The 15,033-nt window shown below is 47.1% G+C and overlaps 1 protein-coding gene across 6 annotated transcripts in view; it reads right to left on the reverse strand.

The window, feature by feature from the left end:
• The window catches only part of smurf2 (SMAD specific E3 ubiquitin protein ligase 2), a 277,742-nt gene that overhangs the window by 86,428 nt on the left and 176,281 nt on the right, over positions 1 to 15,033 (reverse strand). For 5 of the 6 annotated variants that reach the window (XM_072483705.1, XM_072483706.1, XM_072483704.1 and 2 more), the window contains one exon: positions 1,322 to 1,455. The exons of the other annotated variant lie outside the window; for it this stretch is intronic. In XM_072483705.1, coding sequence (XP_072339806.1) covers positions 1,322 to 1,455 — 134 coding nt within the window. The remainder of the gene's footprint in view (positions 1 to 1,321; positions 1,456 to 15,033) is intronic. 6 annotated transcript variants of the gene reach the window in all.

Here is a 15,033-nt window from a genome sequence, read left to right on the forward strand (position 1 = left end):
CAGAATGATCATGGCTTTCCAATTAAAAGGTTTGAAAGAGATGACCTTGATAAAGATTTGAAAATAACATGGCCTAGGCCACTATCAAATTTGTTCTTCAGTTATTTTTGAATAAATATTTTTATTCTCCTCCATTTTCACATTTTCTCCCAAATTTACACCCAACAATAAACAATAATCAGCAACAAATATGTCAATCCCCATAATAATAACACCGATCCCATCCTCCCACCAACTCCCAAACATTAGCCCACATGTTCACACAAACAAATGACAAAAAGGAATCAGGGATTACCCATAGTCACCCTTAATACACACAGCACCCCCTCCCCGCCAATCCTCCCACCCTTTCTCCCCCCCCCCAACTAATGTTCGATATTATCCAGTTCTTGGAAGCGCATAATGAATAATGCCCATGACTTGTAGATCCCCTCCGTCCTTCCCCTCAGTTCAAACTTAACCTTCTCAAGAGTCAAGAATTCCAACAGGTCCCCCCACCACGCCAGGGCACAGGGTGGAGAGGCTGCTCTCCATCCCAACAGGATCCGCCTTAGGGCGATCAACGAGGCGAAGGCTATGATATCTGCCTCCGCACCGGTTTCCAACCCTGGCTGGTCCGACACCCCGAATATGGCCTCCCAGGGACCCGGGTCCAGTTTCACCAGCACCACCTAGGAAATTACCCTAAAAACCTCCTTCCAGTAATCCTCTAGCTTTGGACAGGATCAAAACATATGAACGTGATTAGCGGGGCCACCCCCGCAACGCTCACACACATCTTCTACTCCTTCAAAGAATCGGCTCATCCTCGCCCTCGTGAGATGCGCTCTGTATACCACCTTCAGCTGTATCAGCCCCAACCTCCCACATGAGGTGGAGGCATTTACTCTCCGGAGCACCTCACACCAGACCCCCTCCTCTATGACCTCCCGCAACTCTTCCTCCCACTTTGCTTCGATCCCTTCCAGTGGTGCCTTATCCTCTTCCAAAATAGCTCCGTACACCGCTGACACTACCCACTACTCCAGTCCCCTTGTCGTCAGCACCTCCTCCAGCAATGTGGCGGCCGGTTCCTCCGGGAAGCTCTGTATCTCCTTTCTGGCAAAATCTCGAACCTGCATGTATCTAAACATTTCTCCCTGCTCCAGCCCATACTTCGCTTCCAGCTCCTTCAATCCTGCAAACCGACTCCTAAGAAACAAACCTTTTAGCGTCTTAATGCCCTTGTCTTCCCATTTTTGGAAATTTCTATCCCACCTCCCTGGCTCAAATCTGTGGTTCCCCCAAATCTGTTCTTCAGCTTTAAACTGTATATACTCACAACCGGTATCTTTAAGGCGATTGATGGCATTGGAAAGGAGTCGCACACAGCCAAGGAAGCCTGCACCCTGTTTTTTGTGAATTTTCTTGTGATTCCAAACGCTGATTGTTATAGAATCTGATCTCCCAATATATCTGCAATAACACAAGAGGTACTAGAATTAGATCAACCATTTATATAACGTTCTACTTATTGTTAAACAGTTACATAACAATCAAGTTGACTTCAAAAGAAAAGCGAACAAATGGATTCTAATTTCATCCTGCTTTTTAAACTTTTCTTCAACCTTTTGGTTTCACTAGACTACAAATGTCCCAAGTCAGCAGGCAGATAATGCTACCCCAGTCCTTTATAGGAACACAGGCACAGGTACAGCAGCAGGCTAAACAGACTTTGGATTTTGTTCTGCCAATCAATGAGATCATGGCTGATCTGTACCCAAACCTATCCACCGTCTTAAAATCCTTTGTCCTTATAATCAGCTGGTGAAAAATCGGTCTCAAATTTAAAATTATTAATCGAGCTAGCACCTATTGCTTTTTGTATGAGAGAGTTTCACAATCCTGACATCCGTTGTGTGAAGGAGCGTTTCGCAACTTTACTCCTGAATGGCCTGGCTCTGATTTTAAAGTTGCTTTCTTGTCCTGAACTCCCTAACCAATGGGAACATTTTCTATCTTCTTGATAACTCCTCTCTTCATTCTTACATCTTAATCAAGTCATCCCACAACTATTTATATTGTTTATTTTAATATAAAATTTGAGAACCCAATTTTTTAGCGTGGCCAATTCACCTACCCTGCACATCTTTTTGGTTTGTGGGGGTGAGACCCACGCAGACACGGGAAGAACGTGCAAACTCCAAATGGACAGTAGCCTGGAGCCGGGATCGAACCCGGGTCCTCAGCGCTGTGATGCAGCAGTGCTAACCATTGTGCCACCGTGCCACCCTAACCATTTATATTGTAGAGAACAGAATCACAGAATTGTTACAATTCGGCCCATTGTGTCCACACCAGCTCTCCAAATTAACATTTCACCTCGTGCCATTCTGCTGCAAATTATTTTTTTCAAATAATAATTTCATTCCCTCTTGAATGCCTCAATTAAACCTGCCTCCACCACATTCGCAGGCAGTGCATTCCAAACCCTAAACACTCGCTGTGTGAAAAAGTATTTCCTCATGTCGTTTTTGCTTCTTTTCCCAATTACTTTAAATCTGTGGGTGTGAAAGCAAGACTGTTCTTTCAAAACAGTGCTTTGGACATGTCTGCCTTCTTCCAACTGAGAATTCCAACCCTCCCCCAGCCGCCCATGACAGGGTCCCTTTTGTCCTCACCTTTCACACCACTAGCCTCCACATTCAAAGGATCATCCTCTGCCATTTCCATCAACCTCAGCATAATGCCACCAAACACATATTCCCCTCCACCCTTTCAGAATTCCGCAGGGACCACTCCCTCCGTGACACCCTGTCTACACCTCCATCAGCCCAAACCCTCCCACAGCACCATCCCATGCAATCGCAAATAGTAAATTACCTGTCCTGTTACCTCCTCCCTCCTCACTGTCCAAGGGCTCAAGCGATGCAGCATTTAACTTGCACCTCATTCAACTTGGTCTGTTGCATTCGCTGCTCCCTATGTGGTCTCCTCCACATTGCAGAGAATAAACGCAGACTAGGTGACTGCTTTGTGGAACACCTTCACCGTTGCTCTATCTACAAGCATGATCCCAACCTTACAGTTGCTTGACATTTCAAATCAGCATCTTGCTCTCATGTCCACATGCCCCCCCCTAGGCCTGCTGCAATGTTTCATTGATGCCCAACACAAACTGGAAGATCAACATCTCAGGTTCTGATTAGGCACGTTACAACCTTCTGGACTCAACCGGAGTTCAACAAATTTAGACTCTGAGGTTTCCCCTTCACCGTGGCCCCTCCCTTTGTAGTTTGTGTTTTCCAGTTCCCTTGGCTTGCCCCAACATAAACCCCACCCTCCCCCATGTGGCCACCTGTACCTCATTTAGTTTTGCAAACAGTAGTCCAGATTATGGCTAATCCACTGAAGCACAACATCATTGGGAAAAAGGGGCTGTGATAAACCATATGGTGAGGCATTGGTTTTCCTTTTAATCTACAGGTGCTGACTGCAAGACACAACAAACGGCAGAACCAGCAGCACGATAGAGGTCAGCCTTAAGATCTGGCCTCCAAGCCTATTCCTTTTCAAGTCCATCAATACAGCAAACCAATCTCCTGCTGGCAGGACTATAAGCAACTAACTTTGTGACTTACAGAAAGTCCATCTTTTTTGAGAGAAACCTACAACATCTCTGGTATTTTGGACTTTGATCCAACTACACTTCAGGAGTGACAACTCCTTCACCAAGCCTGCACCATGTGTTTTCCAAGAAGAGTTATTCATGGGAATCACAAATTATTCTTTTGGTTATAATTTGCAAAAGCACACTATTATCTTTAACTATTTCCCTCAAGAATGAGTATTTGCAAGAGTGGGTGAGCGAGTGACGTAGTGCTAGATTTTCAGAGGAAACTCATGAAACCAAGAGAGACTATCAAACCAAGCTAGAGTCACAGACAGACTCTCGGCGGTTGTGGCAAGGACTAAACAACATAACGGGCTACAAAGCGAAGCCGAACAGTATCTCTGGCAGCAGCGCACCCCTCCCCGATGAACTCAATGCATTCTATGCTCTGTTCGAGCAGGTAACCAACAATCCGCTGTCGAGTGCCCCAGCAGCCCATAATTCACCCAATACCCATCATCACAGCTTCCGACGTCAGATTGGCCTTCCTGAAAGTGAACCCTCGGAAGGCGACGGGCCCGGACGGGATCCCTGGTCGTGCACTCAGAGTCTGTGCGGACCAGCTGGCAGAGGTATTCGCGGACATCTTTAACCTGTCCCTACTCCACTCCGGAGGTCCCCACCTGCTTCAAGAAAACCACCATCATACACAAAGAAGAACCAGGCAACGTGCCTCAATGACTGCCGACCAGTGGCCCTGACTTCAGTCGTAATGAAGTGCTTCGAGAGGTTGATCATGAAGCGCATCAACTCCATACTCCCAGAACGCCTTGATCCACTGCAATTCGCATACCGCTGCAACCGGTATCAGACACATCAGACACCATTTCCCTAGCCCTACACTCATCCCTAGAGCATCTCGAAAACAAGGACTCCTACATTAGACTCCTATTTATTGACTACAGCTCCACCTTCAACACCATAATCCCAGCCAAGCTCATACCAAAGCTCCAAAACCTAGGACTTGGCTCCCCACTCTGCAACTGGATCTTCGATTTTCTGACCTACACACCACAATCAGTAAGAATGAACAACACCTCCTCCACAATAGTCCTCAACACCGGCGCGCCGCAAGGCTGCGTATTTAGCCCCCTACTCTACTCCCTGTACACACACGACTGCGTGGCAAAACTTGGTTCCAACTCCATCTACAAGTTTGCTGACGATACGACCATAGTGTGCCGGATCTCGAATAACGACGAATCCGAATACAGGAGGGAGATAGAGAATCTAGTGGAGTGGTGTAGCGACAACAATCTCTCCCTCAATGCCAGAAAAACCAAAGAGCTGGTAATTGACTTCAGGAAGCAAAGTACTGTACACACCCCTGTCAGCATCAACGGAGCCGAGGTGGAGATGGTTAGCAGTTTCAAATTCCTAGGTGCACCTCTCCAAAAATCTGTCCTGGTCCACCCACGTCGACGCTACAACCAAGAAAGCACAACAGCGCCTATACGTCCTCAGGAAACTAAGGAAATTCGGCATGTCCACATTAACCCGTACCAACTTTTACAGATGCACCATAGAAAACATCCTATCGACTTCCGGGTGCGGCGATGACCAGCTGAGTCGCACGTTTCGGCAGCTCCATGTGAAACGGACTTTTGGGCTCTTGATAGGAGCCCCAACGGCAATTTTGACGGCTAAAAACACTGTGCGGTAAACCAGAAGGGAATCCCCCCTGGATACGGATGGAAAAAGGAGGAGAGAGTGGCCAGATTGCAGTGGATCCTTTAGAACAGCGGCAAGGAAGGCAAGCAAAAACCAAGATGGCGTCGGAAGGTGGCAGTTTAACATGGGACCCTGAACAACAAGAGTTCTTGAAATGCTGTGTGGAAGAGATCAAAAAGGAAATGAAGAAAGAGCTGTTGGCCCCGATACTACAGGCGATCGAAGGGCTAAAGGAGGAACAAAAGACCCAGGAGCGGGAGATTCGGGTCGTGAAGGCAAAGGCAGCCGAGAATGAGGACGATATACAGGGCCTGGTGGTGAAGACGGAGACGCAGGAGGCACATCAGAAACGATGTGTGGAAAGGTTGGAGGCACTGGAAAACAACGCAAGGAGGAACAACCTGAGGATTCTTGGTCTTCCTGAAGGTGTGGAGGGAGCGGACGTCGGGGCATATGTGAGCACGATGCTGCACTCGTTAATGGGAGCGGAGGCCCCGGCGGGTCCGTTGGAGGTGGAGGGAGCATACCGAGTGATGGCGCGAGGACCGAGAGCAGGAGAAATTCCCAGAGCCATAGTGGTGAGATTCCTCCGTTTTAAGGATAAATGGTCCTTAGATGGGCGAAGAAAACTCGGAGCAGTAAATGGGAGAACGCGGTGATCCGCGTTTATCAAGACTGGAGTGCGGAGGTGGCGAGAAGGAGGGCGAGCTTTAATCGGGCCAAGGCGGTGCTTCATAAAAAGAAGATAAAATTTGGAATGCTGCAACCGGCAAGACTGTGGGTCACATATCGAGGGAGGCACCACTACTTTGAGACGGCGGATGAAGCGTGGACTTTTATTGTGGAAGAAAAACTGGAATGAGCGGGTTATTAAAAAGAACGTTCGAACAAAGTGGTGGGGCAAAGAGGGGTTTTATGTACTAATCCTGCGATGTGGTAACTTTTCTCTCTCCCACAGGTGGTGATGGGGGAAGGAGGGGAGGTGGAGGAGATGGGGCGTTGGCCATTAGGGGCGGGGCCAAGGGAGAAGTGCGGGCTTGGTTCCCGCGCTATGATAATCATAGCGGGAATAGAGAAGCAGGAAGGAGGGGGCGTCACACGGTGCGAGCCGAGGTCACGGGGGGAAGCCGAGGTCAGCCAGAGTTTGCTGACTTCTGGGAGCAACATGGGGGGAGTAATTACGCTAGCGGGGGATCTAGCGGGGGGGGGGGGGGGGTGGGAGGGGGGAATTACTGGGTTGCTGCTGCTGGGGAGAGGGGGGAGCTGGTATGGGAGAGGATGGGCGAGGGGGGAGCTGGTATGGGAGAGGATGGGCGGGGGGGCACCGCCTGGGGGAGATACAGCTGCGTGGGAACCGGGTGAGGAGCTGGAAAAAGGTGATGGCTAATCGACAAGGGGGGGGGGGGGTAGGAAGCCCCCCAACTCGGCTGATCACGTGGAACGTGAGAGGGCTGAACGGGCCGATAAAGAGGGCACGGGTACTCGCACACCTTAAGAAACTTAAGGCAGATGTGGTTATGTTACAGGAAACGCACCTGAAACTGATAGACCAGGCTAGGCTACGCAAAGGATGGGTGGGGCAGGTGTTCCATTCGGGGCTAGATGCGAAAAACAGGGGGGTGGCTATATTAGTGGGGAAGCGGGTAATGTTCGAGGCAAAGACTATAGTGGCGGATAACGGGGGCAGATACGTGATGGTGAGTGGCAAACTACAGGGGGAGACGGTGGTTTTGGTAAACGTATATGCCCCGAACTGGGATGATGCTAATTTTATGAGGCGGATGCTAGGACGCATTCCGGACCTAGAGATGGGAAAGCTGATAATGGGGGGAGATTTTAATACGGTGTTGGAACCAGGGCTGGATAGGTCGAAGTCCAGGACTGGAAGGAGGCCGGCAGCAGCCAAGGTACTTAAAGATTTTATGGAGCAGATGGGAGGTGTAGACCCGTGGAGATTTAGCAGACCTAGGAGTAAGGAGTTCTCGTTTTTCTCCTATGTCCATAAAGTCTACTCGCGAATAGACTTTTTTGTGCTGGGTAGGGCATTGATCCCGAAGGTGAGGGGAACGGAGTATACGGCTATAGCCATTTCGGATCACGCTCCACACTGGGTGGACTTGGAGATAGGGGAGGAAACAGGAGGGCGCCCACCCTGGAGAATGGACATGGGACTAATGGCAGATGAGGGGGTGTGTCTAAGGGTGAGGGGGTGCATTGAAAAGTACTTGGAACTCAATGATAATGGGGAGGTCCAGGTGGGAGTGGTCTGGGAGGCGTTGAAGGCGGTGGTTAGAGGGGAGCTGATATCAATAAGGGCACATAAAGGGAAGCAGGAGAGTAAGGAACGGGAGCGGTTGCTGCAAGAACTTTTGAGGGTGGACAGACAATATGCGGAAGCACCGGAGGAGGGACTGTACAGGGAAAGGCAAAGGCTACATGTAGAATTTGACTTGCTGACTACAGGCACTGCAGAGGCACAATGGAGGAAGGCACAGGGTGTACAGTACGAATATGGGGAGAAGGCGAGCAGGTTGCTGGCACACCAATTGAGGAAAAGGGGAGCAGCGAGGGAAATAGGGGGAGTGAGGGATGAGGAAGGAGAGATGGAGCGGGGAGCGGAGAGAGTGAATGGAGTGTTCAAGACATTTTATAAAAAATTATATGAAGCTCAACCCCCGGATGGGAGGGAGAGAATGATGGGCTTCTTGGATCGGCTGGAATTTCCCAAGGTGGAAGAGCAGGAAAGGGTGGGACTGGGAGCACAGATCGAGGTAGAAGAAGTGGTGAAAGGAATTAGGAGCATGCAGGCGGGAAAGGCCCCGGGACCGGATGGATTCCCAGTCGAATTCTATAGAAAATATGTGGACTTGCTCGCCCCGGTACTGACGAGGACCTTTAATGAGGCAAAGGAAAGGGGACAACTGCCCACGACTATGTCTGAAGCAACGATATCGCTTCTCTTAAAGAAGGAAAAGGACCCGCTACAATGCGGGTCCTATCGACCTATTTCCCTCCTAAATGTAGATGCCAAGGTCCTGGCCAAGGTAATGGCAATGAGAATAGAGGAATGTGTCCCGGGGGTGGTCCACGAGGACCAAACTGGGTTTGTGAAGGGGAGACAGCTGAACACGAATATACGGAGGTTGTTAGGGGTAATGATGATGGCCCCACCAGAGGGAGAAACGGAGATAGTAGTGGCGATGGATGCCGAGAAAGCATTTGATAGAGTGGAGTGGGATTATTTGTGGGAGGTGTTGAGGAGATTTGGTTTTGGAGAGGGGTATGTTAGATGGGTGCAGCTGTTGTATAGGGCCCCAGTGGTGAGCGTGGTCACGAATGGACGGGGATCTGCATATTTTCGGCTCCATAGAGGGACAAGGCAGGGATGCCCTCTGTCCCCATTATTGTTTGCACTGGCGATTGAGCCCCTGGCGATAGCGTTGAGGGGTTCCAAGAAGTGGAGGGGAGTACTTAGGGGAGGAGAAGAGCACCGGGTATCTTTGTATGCGGACGATTTGCTACTATACGTGGCGGACCCGGCGGAGGGGATGCCAGAAATAATGCGGATACTTGGAGAGTTTGGGGATTTTTCAGGGTATAAATTGAACATGGGGAAAAGTGAGTTGTTTGTGGTGCATCCAGGGGAGCAGAGTAGAGAAATAGAGGACCTACCGTTGAGGAAGGTAACAAGGGACTTTCGTTACCTGGGGATCCAGATAGCTAAGAATTGGGGCACATTGCATAGGTTAAATTTAACGCGGTTGGTGGAACAGATGGAGGAGGATTTCAAGAGATGGGATATGGTATCCCTGTCAATGGCAGGGAGGGTGCAGGCGGTTAAGATGGTGGTCCTCCAGAGATTCCTCTTTGTGTTTCAGTGCCTCCCGGTGGTGATCACGAAGGCTTTTTTAAAAAAGGATTGAAAAGAGCATCATGGGTTTTGTGTGGGCCGGGAAGACCCCAAGAGTGAGGAAAGGATTCTTACAGCGTAGCAGGGATGGGGGGGGGGGCTGGCACTACCGAGCCTAAGTGAGTATTATTGGGCCGCTAATATTTCAATGGTGAGTAAGTGGATGGGAGAGGAGGAGGGAGCGGCGTGGAAGAGATTAGAGAGGGCGTCCTGTAGGGGGACTAGCCTACAGGCTATGGTGACAGCCCCATTGCCGTTCTCACCGAGGAACTACACCACAAGCCCGGTGGTGGTGGCTACACTGAAGATTTGGGGACAGTGGAGACGGCATAGGGGAAAGACTGGAGCCTTGGGGGGGTCCCCGATAAGAAACAACCATAGGTTTGCCCCGGGGGGAATGGATGGGGGATATGGAATGTGGCAAAGAGCAGGAATAACGCAACTGAAAGATCTGTTTGTGGATGGGAAGTTCGCGAGTCTGGGAGCGCTGACCAAGAAATATGGGTTGCCCCAAGGGAATGCATTCAGGTATATGCAACTGAGGGCTTTTACGAGGCAACAGGTGAGGGAATTCCCGCAGCTCCCGACACAAGAGGTGCAGGACAGAGTGATTTCAAAGACATCGGTGGGGGATGGTAAGGTGTCAGATATATATAGGGAAATGAGGGACGAAGGGGAGACTATGGTAGATGAACTAAAAGGGAAATGGGAAGAAGAGCTGGGGGAGGAGATCGAGGAGGGTCTGTGGGCAGATGCCCTAAGCAGGGTAAACTCGTCGTCCTCGTGTGCCAGGCTAAGCCTGATTCAGTTTAAGGTATTACACAGGGCACATATGACTGGAGCACGGCTCAGTAAATTTTTTGGGGTGGAGGATAGGTGTGCGAGGTGCTCGAGAAGCCCAGCGAATCATACCCATATGTTTTGGTCATGCCCGGCACTACAGGGGTTTTGGATGGGGGTGACAAAGGTGCTTTCAAAAGTAGTAGGAGTCCGGGTCGAACCAAGCTGGGGGTTGGCTATATTTGGGGTTGCACAAGAGCCGGGAGTGCAGGAGGCGAGAGAGGCCGATGTTTTGGCCTTTGCGTCCCTAGTAGCCCGGCGCAGGATATTGCTAATGTGGAAAGAAGCCAAGCCCCCAGGGGTGGAGACCTGGATAAATGACATGGCGGGGTTTATAAAGCTAGAGCGGATTAAGTTCGTCCTAAGGGGGTCGGCTCAAGGGTTCACCAGGTGGTGGCAACCGTTCGTCGAATACCTCGCAGAAAGATAGACGGAATGGGAAAAAGAAGGCAGCAGCAGCAGCCCAGGATCGGGGGGGGGGGGGGGGGGGGGGGGGGGGGGGGGGAGGAGAGAGGAGGAACCAGAAGGACTCTCAGGGTTGTTAATATATACTGTATAGTATGTATAGGTCGTTGCTACAGATAATTATATATTGGACTGTTAAATTATATTTTTGGAGAGTGTTGCTTGTGACAAGGCAGTTGCCAATTAGGGCTAGTTTTCATTTTTGTTATTTATTATTTATTCATTTTTTGTTTATAAAATAGGTCATTGTTATTTGTGTTGTTATAATATTGTGTAAAGGATGCACAATGTACTGTGTTGGTTGACCAAAAATTTTCAATAAAATATTTAATTAAAAAAAAAGAAAACATCCTATCGGGCTGCATCGCAGCCTGGTATGGCAACTGCTCAGCCCAGGACCGCAAGAAACTTCAGAGAGTCGTGAACACCGCCCAGTCCATCACACAAACCTGCCTCCCATCCATTGACTCCATCTACACCTCCCGCTGCCTGGGGAAAGCGAGCAGCATAATCAAAGATCCCTCCCACCCTGCTTACTCACTCTTCCAACTTCTTCCATCGGGCAGGAGATACAGAAGTCTGATAACACGCACAGACTCAAAAACAGCTTCTTCCCCACTGTCACCAGACTCCTAAATGACCCTCTTATGGACTGACCTCATTAACACTACATCCTGTATGCTTCATCCGATGCCAGTGCTTATGTAGTTACATTGTATATCTTGTGTTGCCCCATTATGAATTTTCTTTTATTCCCTTTTCTTCCCATGGTACTTAATGATCTGCTCGCAGAAAAATACTTTTCATTGTACCTCAGTACATGTGACAATAAACAAATCCAATCCAATCCAATAAATAATCCTCTGTATTTAAACCCACAAAATACTTGTTGCTGATTATTCAGATTGTCCACACACTCAGGGGTTTACTAAAACACACAAAACGCTTCCTTTTCTAAAAGCACGCTAATTACAGCCGGGAAGGGAACAGGGTTTCAGGTCTCTCTCATTCCTGGCAGTAACAATGTTACTTGACCAACAAAGTTATTGGGGGAATCTATTTTGTTCCTTTTTACTGTATTGGATTGACTAGATATTTTTCCCAATGCCACTTCAATAAAACTGCTTCAAGAATCAATGTTACCAACAAGAATAAATTAAACGGTTTTAGATGCAGCCAATGTACTTGGCTGCATGAAATGATTTTAACTGTAATGTCTTTATCACAAATACTACTTTCAATGGCAAGACTCAGAAAATTTGTAAAGATAGTTTCCCATCAAGATATGCTCCACATGAACTTTAAACATATTTCTGTTAAAGGGTTTTAACAGAAGTACTTGCATTTATTACAGGGGCTTACTTTGTATAGGACGCAGTCACTCGGCTCATTGTGCCTGTGCCAGCTCTTTGATCGAGCTATCCAAATAGTCCTATTTCCTAGTTCTGCTCCTGTCCCCATGCAAATTATTCCCAAAGGACATATCCAATTCCCTTTTGAAAAGGATATTAAATATATTGGGCTGGATTCTCCACTGTCGGGATTCTCCGTTGCGACGCCAGTCCAGGGATTTCCCGACGGCGTGGGGCTGCCCACAATGGGAAACCCAATTGGGCGGCTGGCGAAATGGCTGCCGGGCCGCATCAGATGGACGGAGAATCTGCCCATTGTATTTCCAGTTAAAGATGTGCAGGTTTTTAAAAAAATTATAGAGTACCCAATTCGTTTCTTTTCCAATTAAGGGGCAATTTACCGTGGCCAATCCACCTACCCTTGCGCATCTTTGGGTTGTGGTGGTGAGACCCACGCAGACACGGGGAGAATGTGCAGACTCCACAAGGACAGAGTCCCGGGACCGGGATCTAACCCGGGTCCCCATCATCGTGAGGCAGCAGTGCTACCACCGTGCCGCCCGCTAAAGATGTACAAGTTGAGTAAAACCCCAGAATTACCTGTGTAATCTAATCGAAACTTGGAACAAGGAGATAGTCAATCTTGTCAGATGCAAAAGGAGTAAACAAGGCCAGAGCAGTTTGCTAATCCTAAATTTAGATTGCAGCCTTCTGTATTATTTGGTATATTTTATAATATATACAACTTAGTTAAGAATTCTAAAACTGTAATTAAAAGATTCTGATGTCAAACAGCGAAGTCAGATGTCTAAATCTGAATTACTCTCACAGTTACCTCACTTACAGCTATTATTGTACATTATGTCCTTACCGCTAACCCTGAAGAAAGCTGCCCAGGAAGATCTAGTAATCTGTGGTGTGGAGTTTCCCTTTCCTGACATGACTTTTCACGCCAAGTCAAGGGGATCACCAAAATTCCAGCAATAGTGATGTCATTGATCAGGGCAAACAGCCAGTCACATTGACGTATTCTCAGGCAGGAAACGAGGAAGTAAAAGCAACTTAATCCCTTCACTTCACTTCAGGTTTTACAGATAACAAAATAAATGCTTGGGTCGTAGATGCAGGATCAAGGCAGAAGCCAAAATATCAAACAAACTTTCAAATGTTTTTTAACATGTGGAATTTCGCATGATGGAAAAGTCGGACATTCAACAAATTAAAAAACCCAACCGAGCGCTAGTGAAGCTGTTTAACAGTAATTATGAACAATATGCTGTTAAAAAACACTTTACACTTCATTCAACAAAATGTAACTATCAAGTGTTTTTTAGAGCGAGGATAAAAGGGTGAGAGTGGATGTTTTCATCAATTCAATGATTTCTAACTGATTGCATTCTGGAGGGGTGGGCACATCGCACCCTCTAGAAAAGTGCAGAATCACTAAAAGCAATTTCATGTTTAACTGTACTCTAGAAGTTGCTGCCAGTTTCAGAAGAGCAATAATGACAAATACTGACACTTTTGCCATTATTACTAGCCCAAAATAATCAGGCCAGTGTATACTAAATGGTTTATTTCAAACAGCAATACAGCTGTCGAGATGTGTGCGCTGAAGGTTAAAGACAACCTTGAGAGGTATTGGGCAGGATCTATCGGCTGTTCACGGCAGTGGAAAATTCCGATCCCACGCCACCACACAGGTTTCCCAGCGACGATGGGTGCTGTCAACAGGGAATCCTGTTGATACCGGCGGGACCGGTAGAACCCGCTGGTGGGCCACCACCTCCGCAGAAAAACACGCGGCGGGCTGGTGGGAAATCCCGCCCATTATATTAGACATTTATAGAAACATTATGTGTAACTACTTTATTTTTATTTATTTTTTTAAATGCAAATTTTGCAAAAATGCAATCAATCCTTCCAGGGACTCTTCCCTTCGGGGTCCTAGCAGTGAATGTTTTCCATTAATAGAAAAATCCCAAGTTGATTCCTTGCAATAACCAAATTTTCCATTTGGCAACCCATTCACAACAAATAGCATTGAAGTTAATCACAGCACAAATAAACAGCATCAAAATTGGAATCATTTATACAATAAACATGAATGTCCTTCACCTTCATCACTTTTGCTATGAGGCATTTAATTTTAACCATCTTTAAATGAGAAAAACCAAACACCGAATCCATTCAGATAAATAGCAGTGCTTTTCTTTAAATCAATTATATATTGCAGCGTCTTTCAATGGTGTAAGCATCTGGCTCAAACACCATTGTTTGAATTAGTCTCAAATTTGCAGGTTGTAATTTGATTCCAGGGCTGGGGTAGTAATGCAGGAACAATCGTGGGCATCTGAAAATTCCCCCCCCAAAAGCATGAGAACACCAACGTTGATAGAATAATACAACACGGAATAAAACCCACATGACTGGAACAAAGTTTCAACATGTAAAGAATGAGGGGGGCATTCCTATTCATATGAATTAGCCAATATTCTGAATGCCATAAAAAGTGAACTATCTGTACCATTACCGACTTCTCTTCAGTTGCCTTGTTACAAAGTTTTACCAGATTTCAAAATCTGATTTCTGTCCCCTGGGGACGTTGTCCGCGTTGTTAATAACGTTGTCATTGTAGCAAAACGTTAGGTCTTCAGCATTCAATTACGTTATTTTATAGCATTTGGGAACTGATAAAAATTCAATAGAATAAATCTCCTTTCCTAACTCTGCAAATGGTAAGATAAACAATCACTTAATGAAACATTACAGTGTGTTTCTCCTCCACAACAAATTTAAAGGGAATGGATTTCCAGGAAACATCAGTTAAATGTTCACTTAGTTTTGTATATTGTAATTTCCATCCAGTGTACTTCTGAGGAAAAAGATTAACGGTAGAGATTTATACAAAACTGTCGTACCCACAATTATTGGGATTATGCCAGTACAAATTCAAACTGATTAATACCAGCGCATGAAGAGTTCAACATTTTTATCTGAAACAATCAAAATCTAAACAGCAAGGTGGGCTATTATTCTGCTAACATTGAGATGGCCAAAGTTTAGTGCTTTGCCAAAGATGATGTTTAAGGGGCATCTTGACAAATACATGAATAGGATGGGAATAGAGGGTTACGGACCCC

Source organism: Scyliorhinus torazame, chromosome 18, assembly GCF_047496885.1.
Source record: "Scyliorhinus torazame isolate Kashiwa2021f chromosome 18, sScyTor2.1, whole genome shotgun sequence".
In the NCBI taxonomy this organism is placed as follows: domain Eukaryota; kingdom Metazoa; phylum Chordata; class Chondrichthyes; order Carcharhiniformes; family Scyliorhinidae; genus Scyliorhinus; species Scyliorhinus torazame.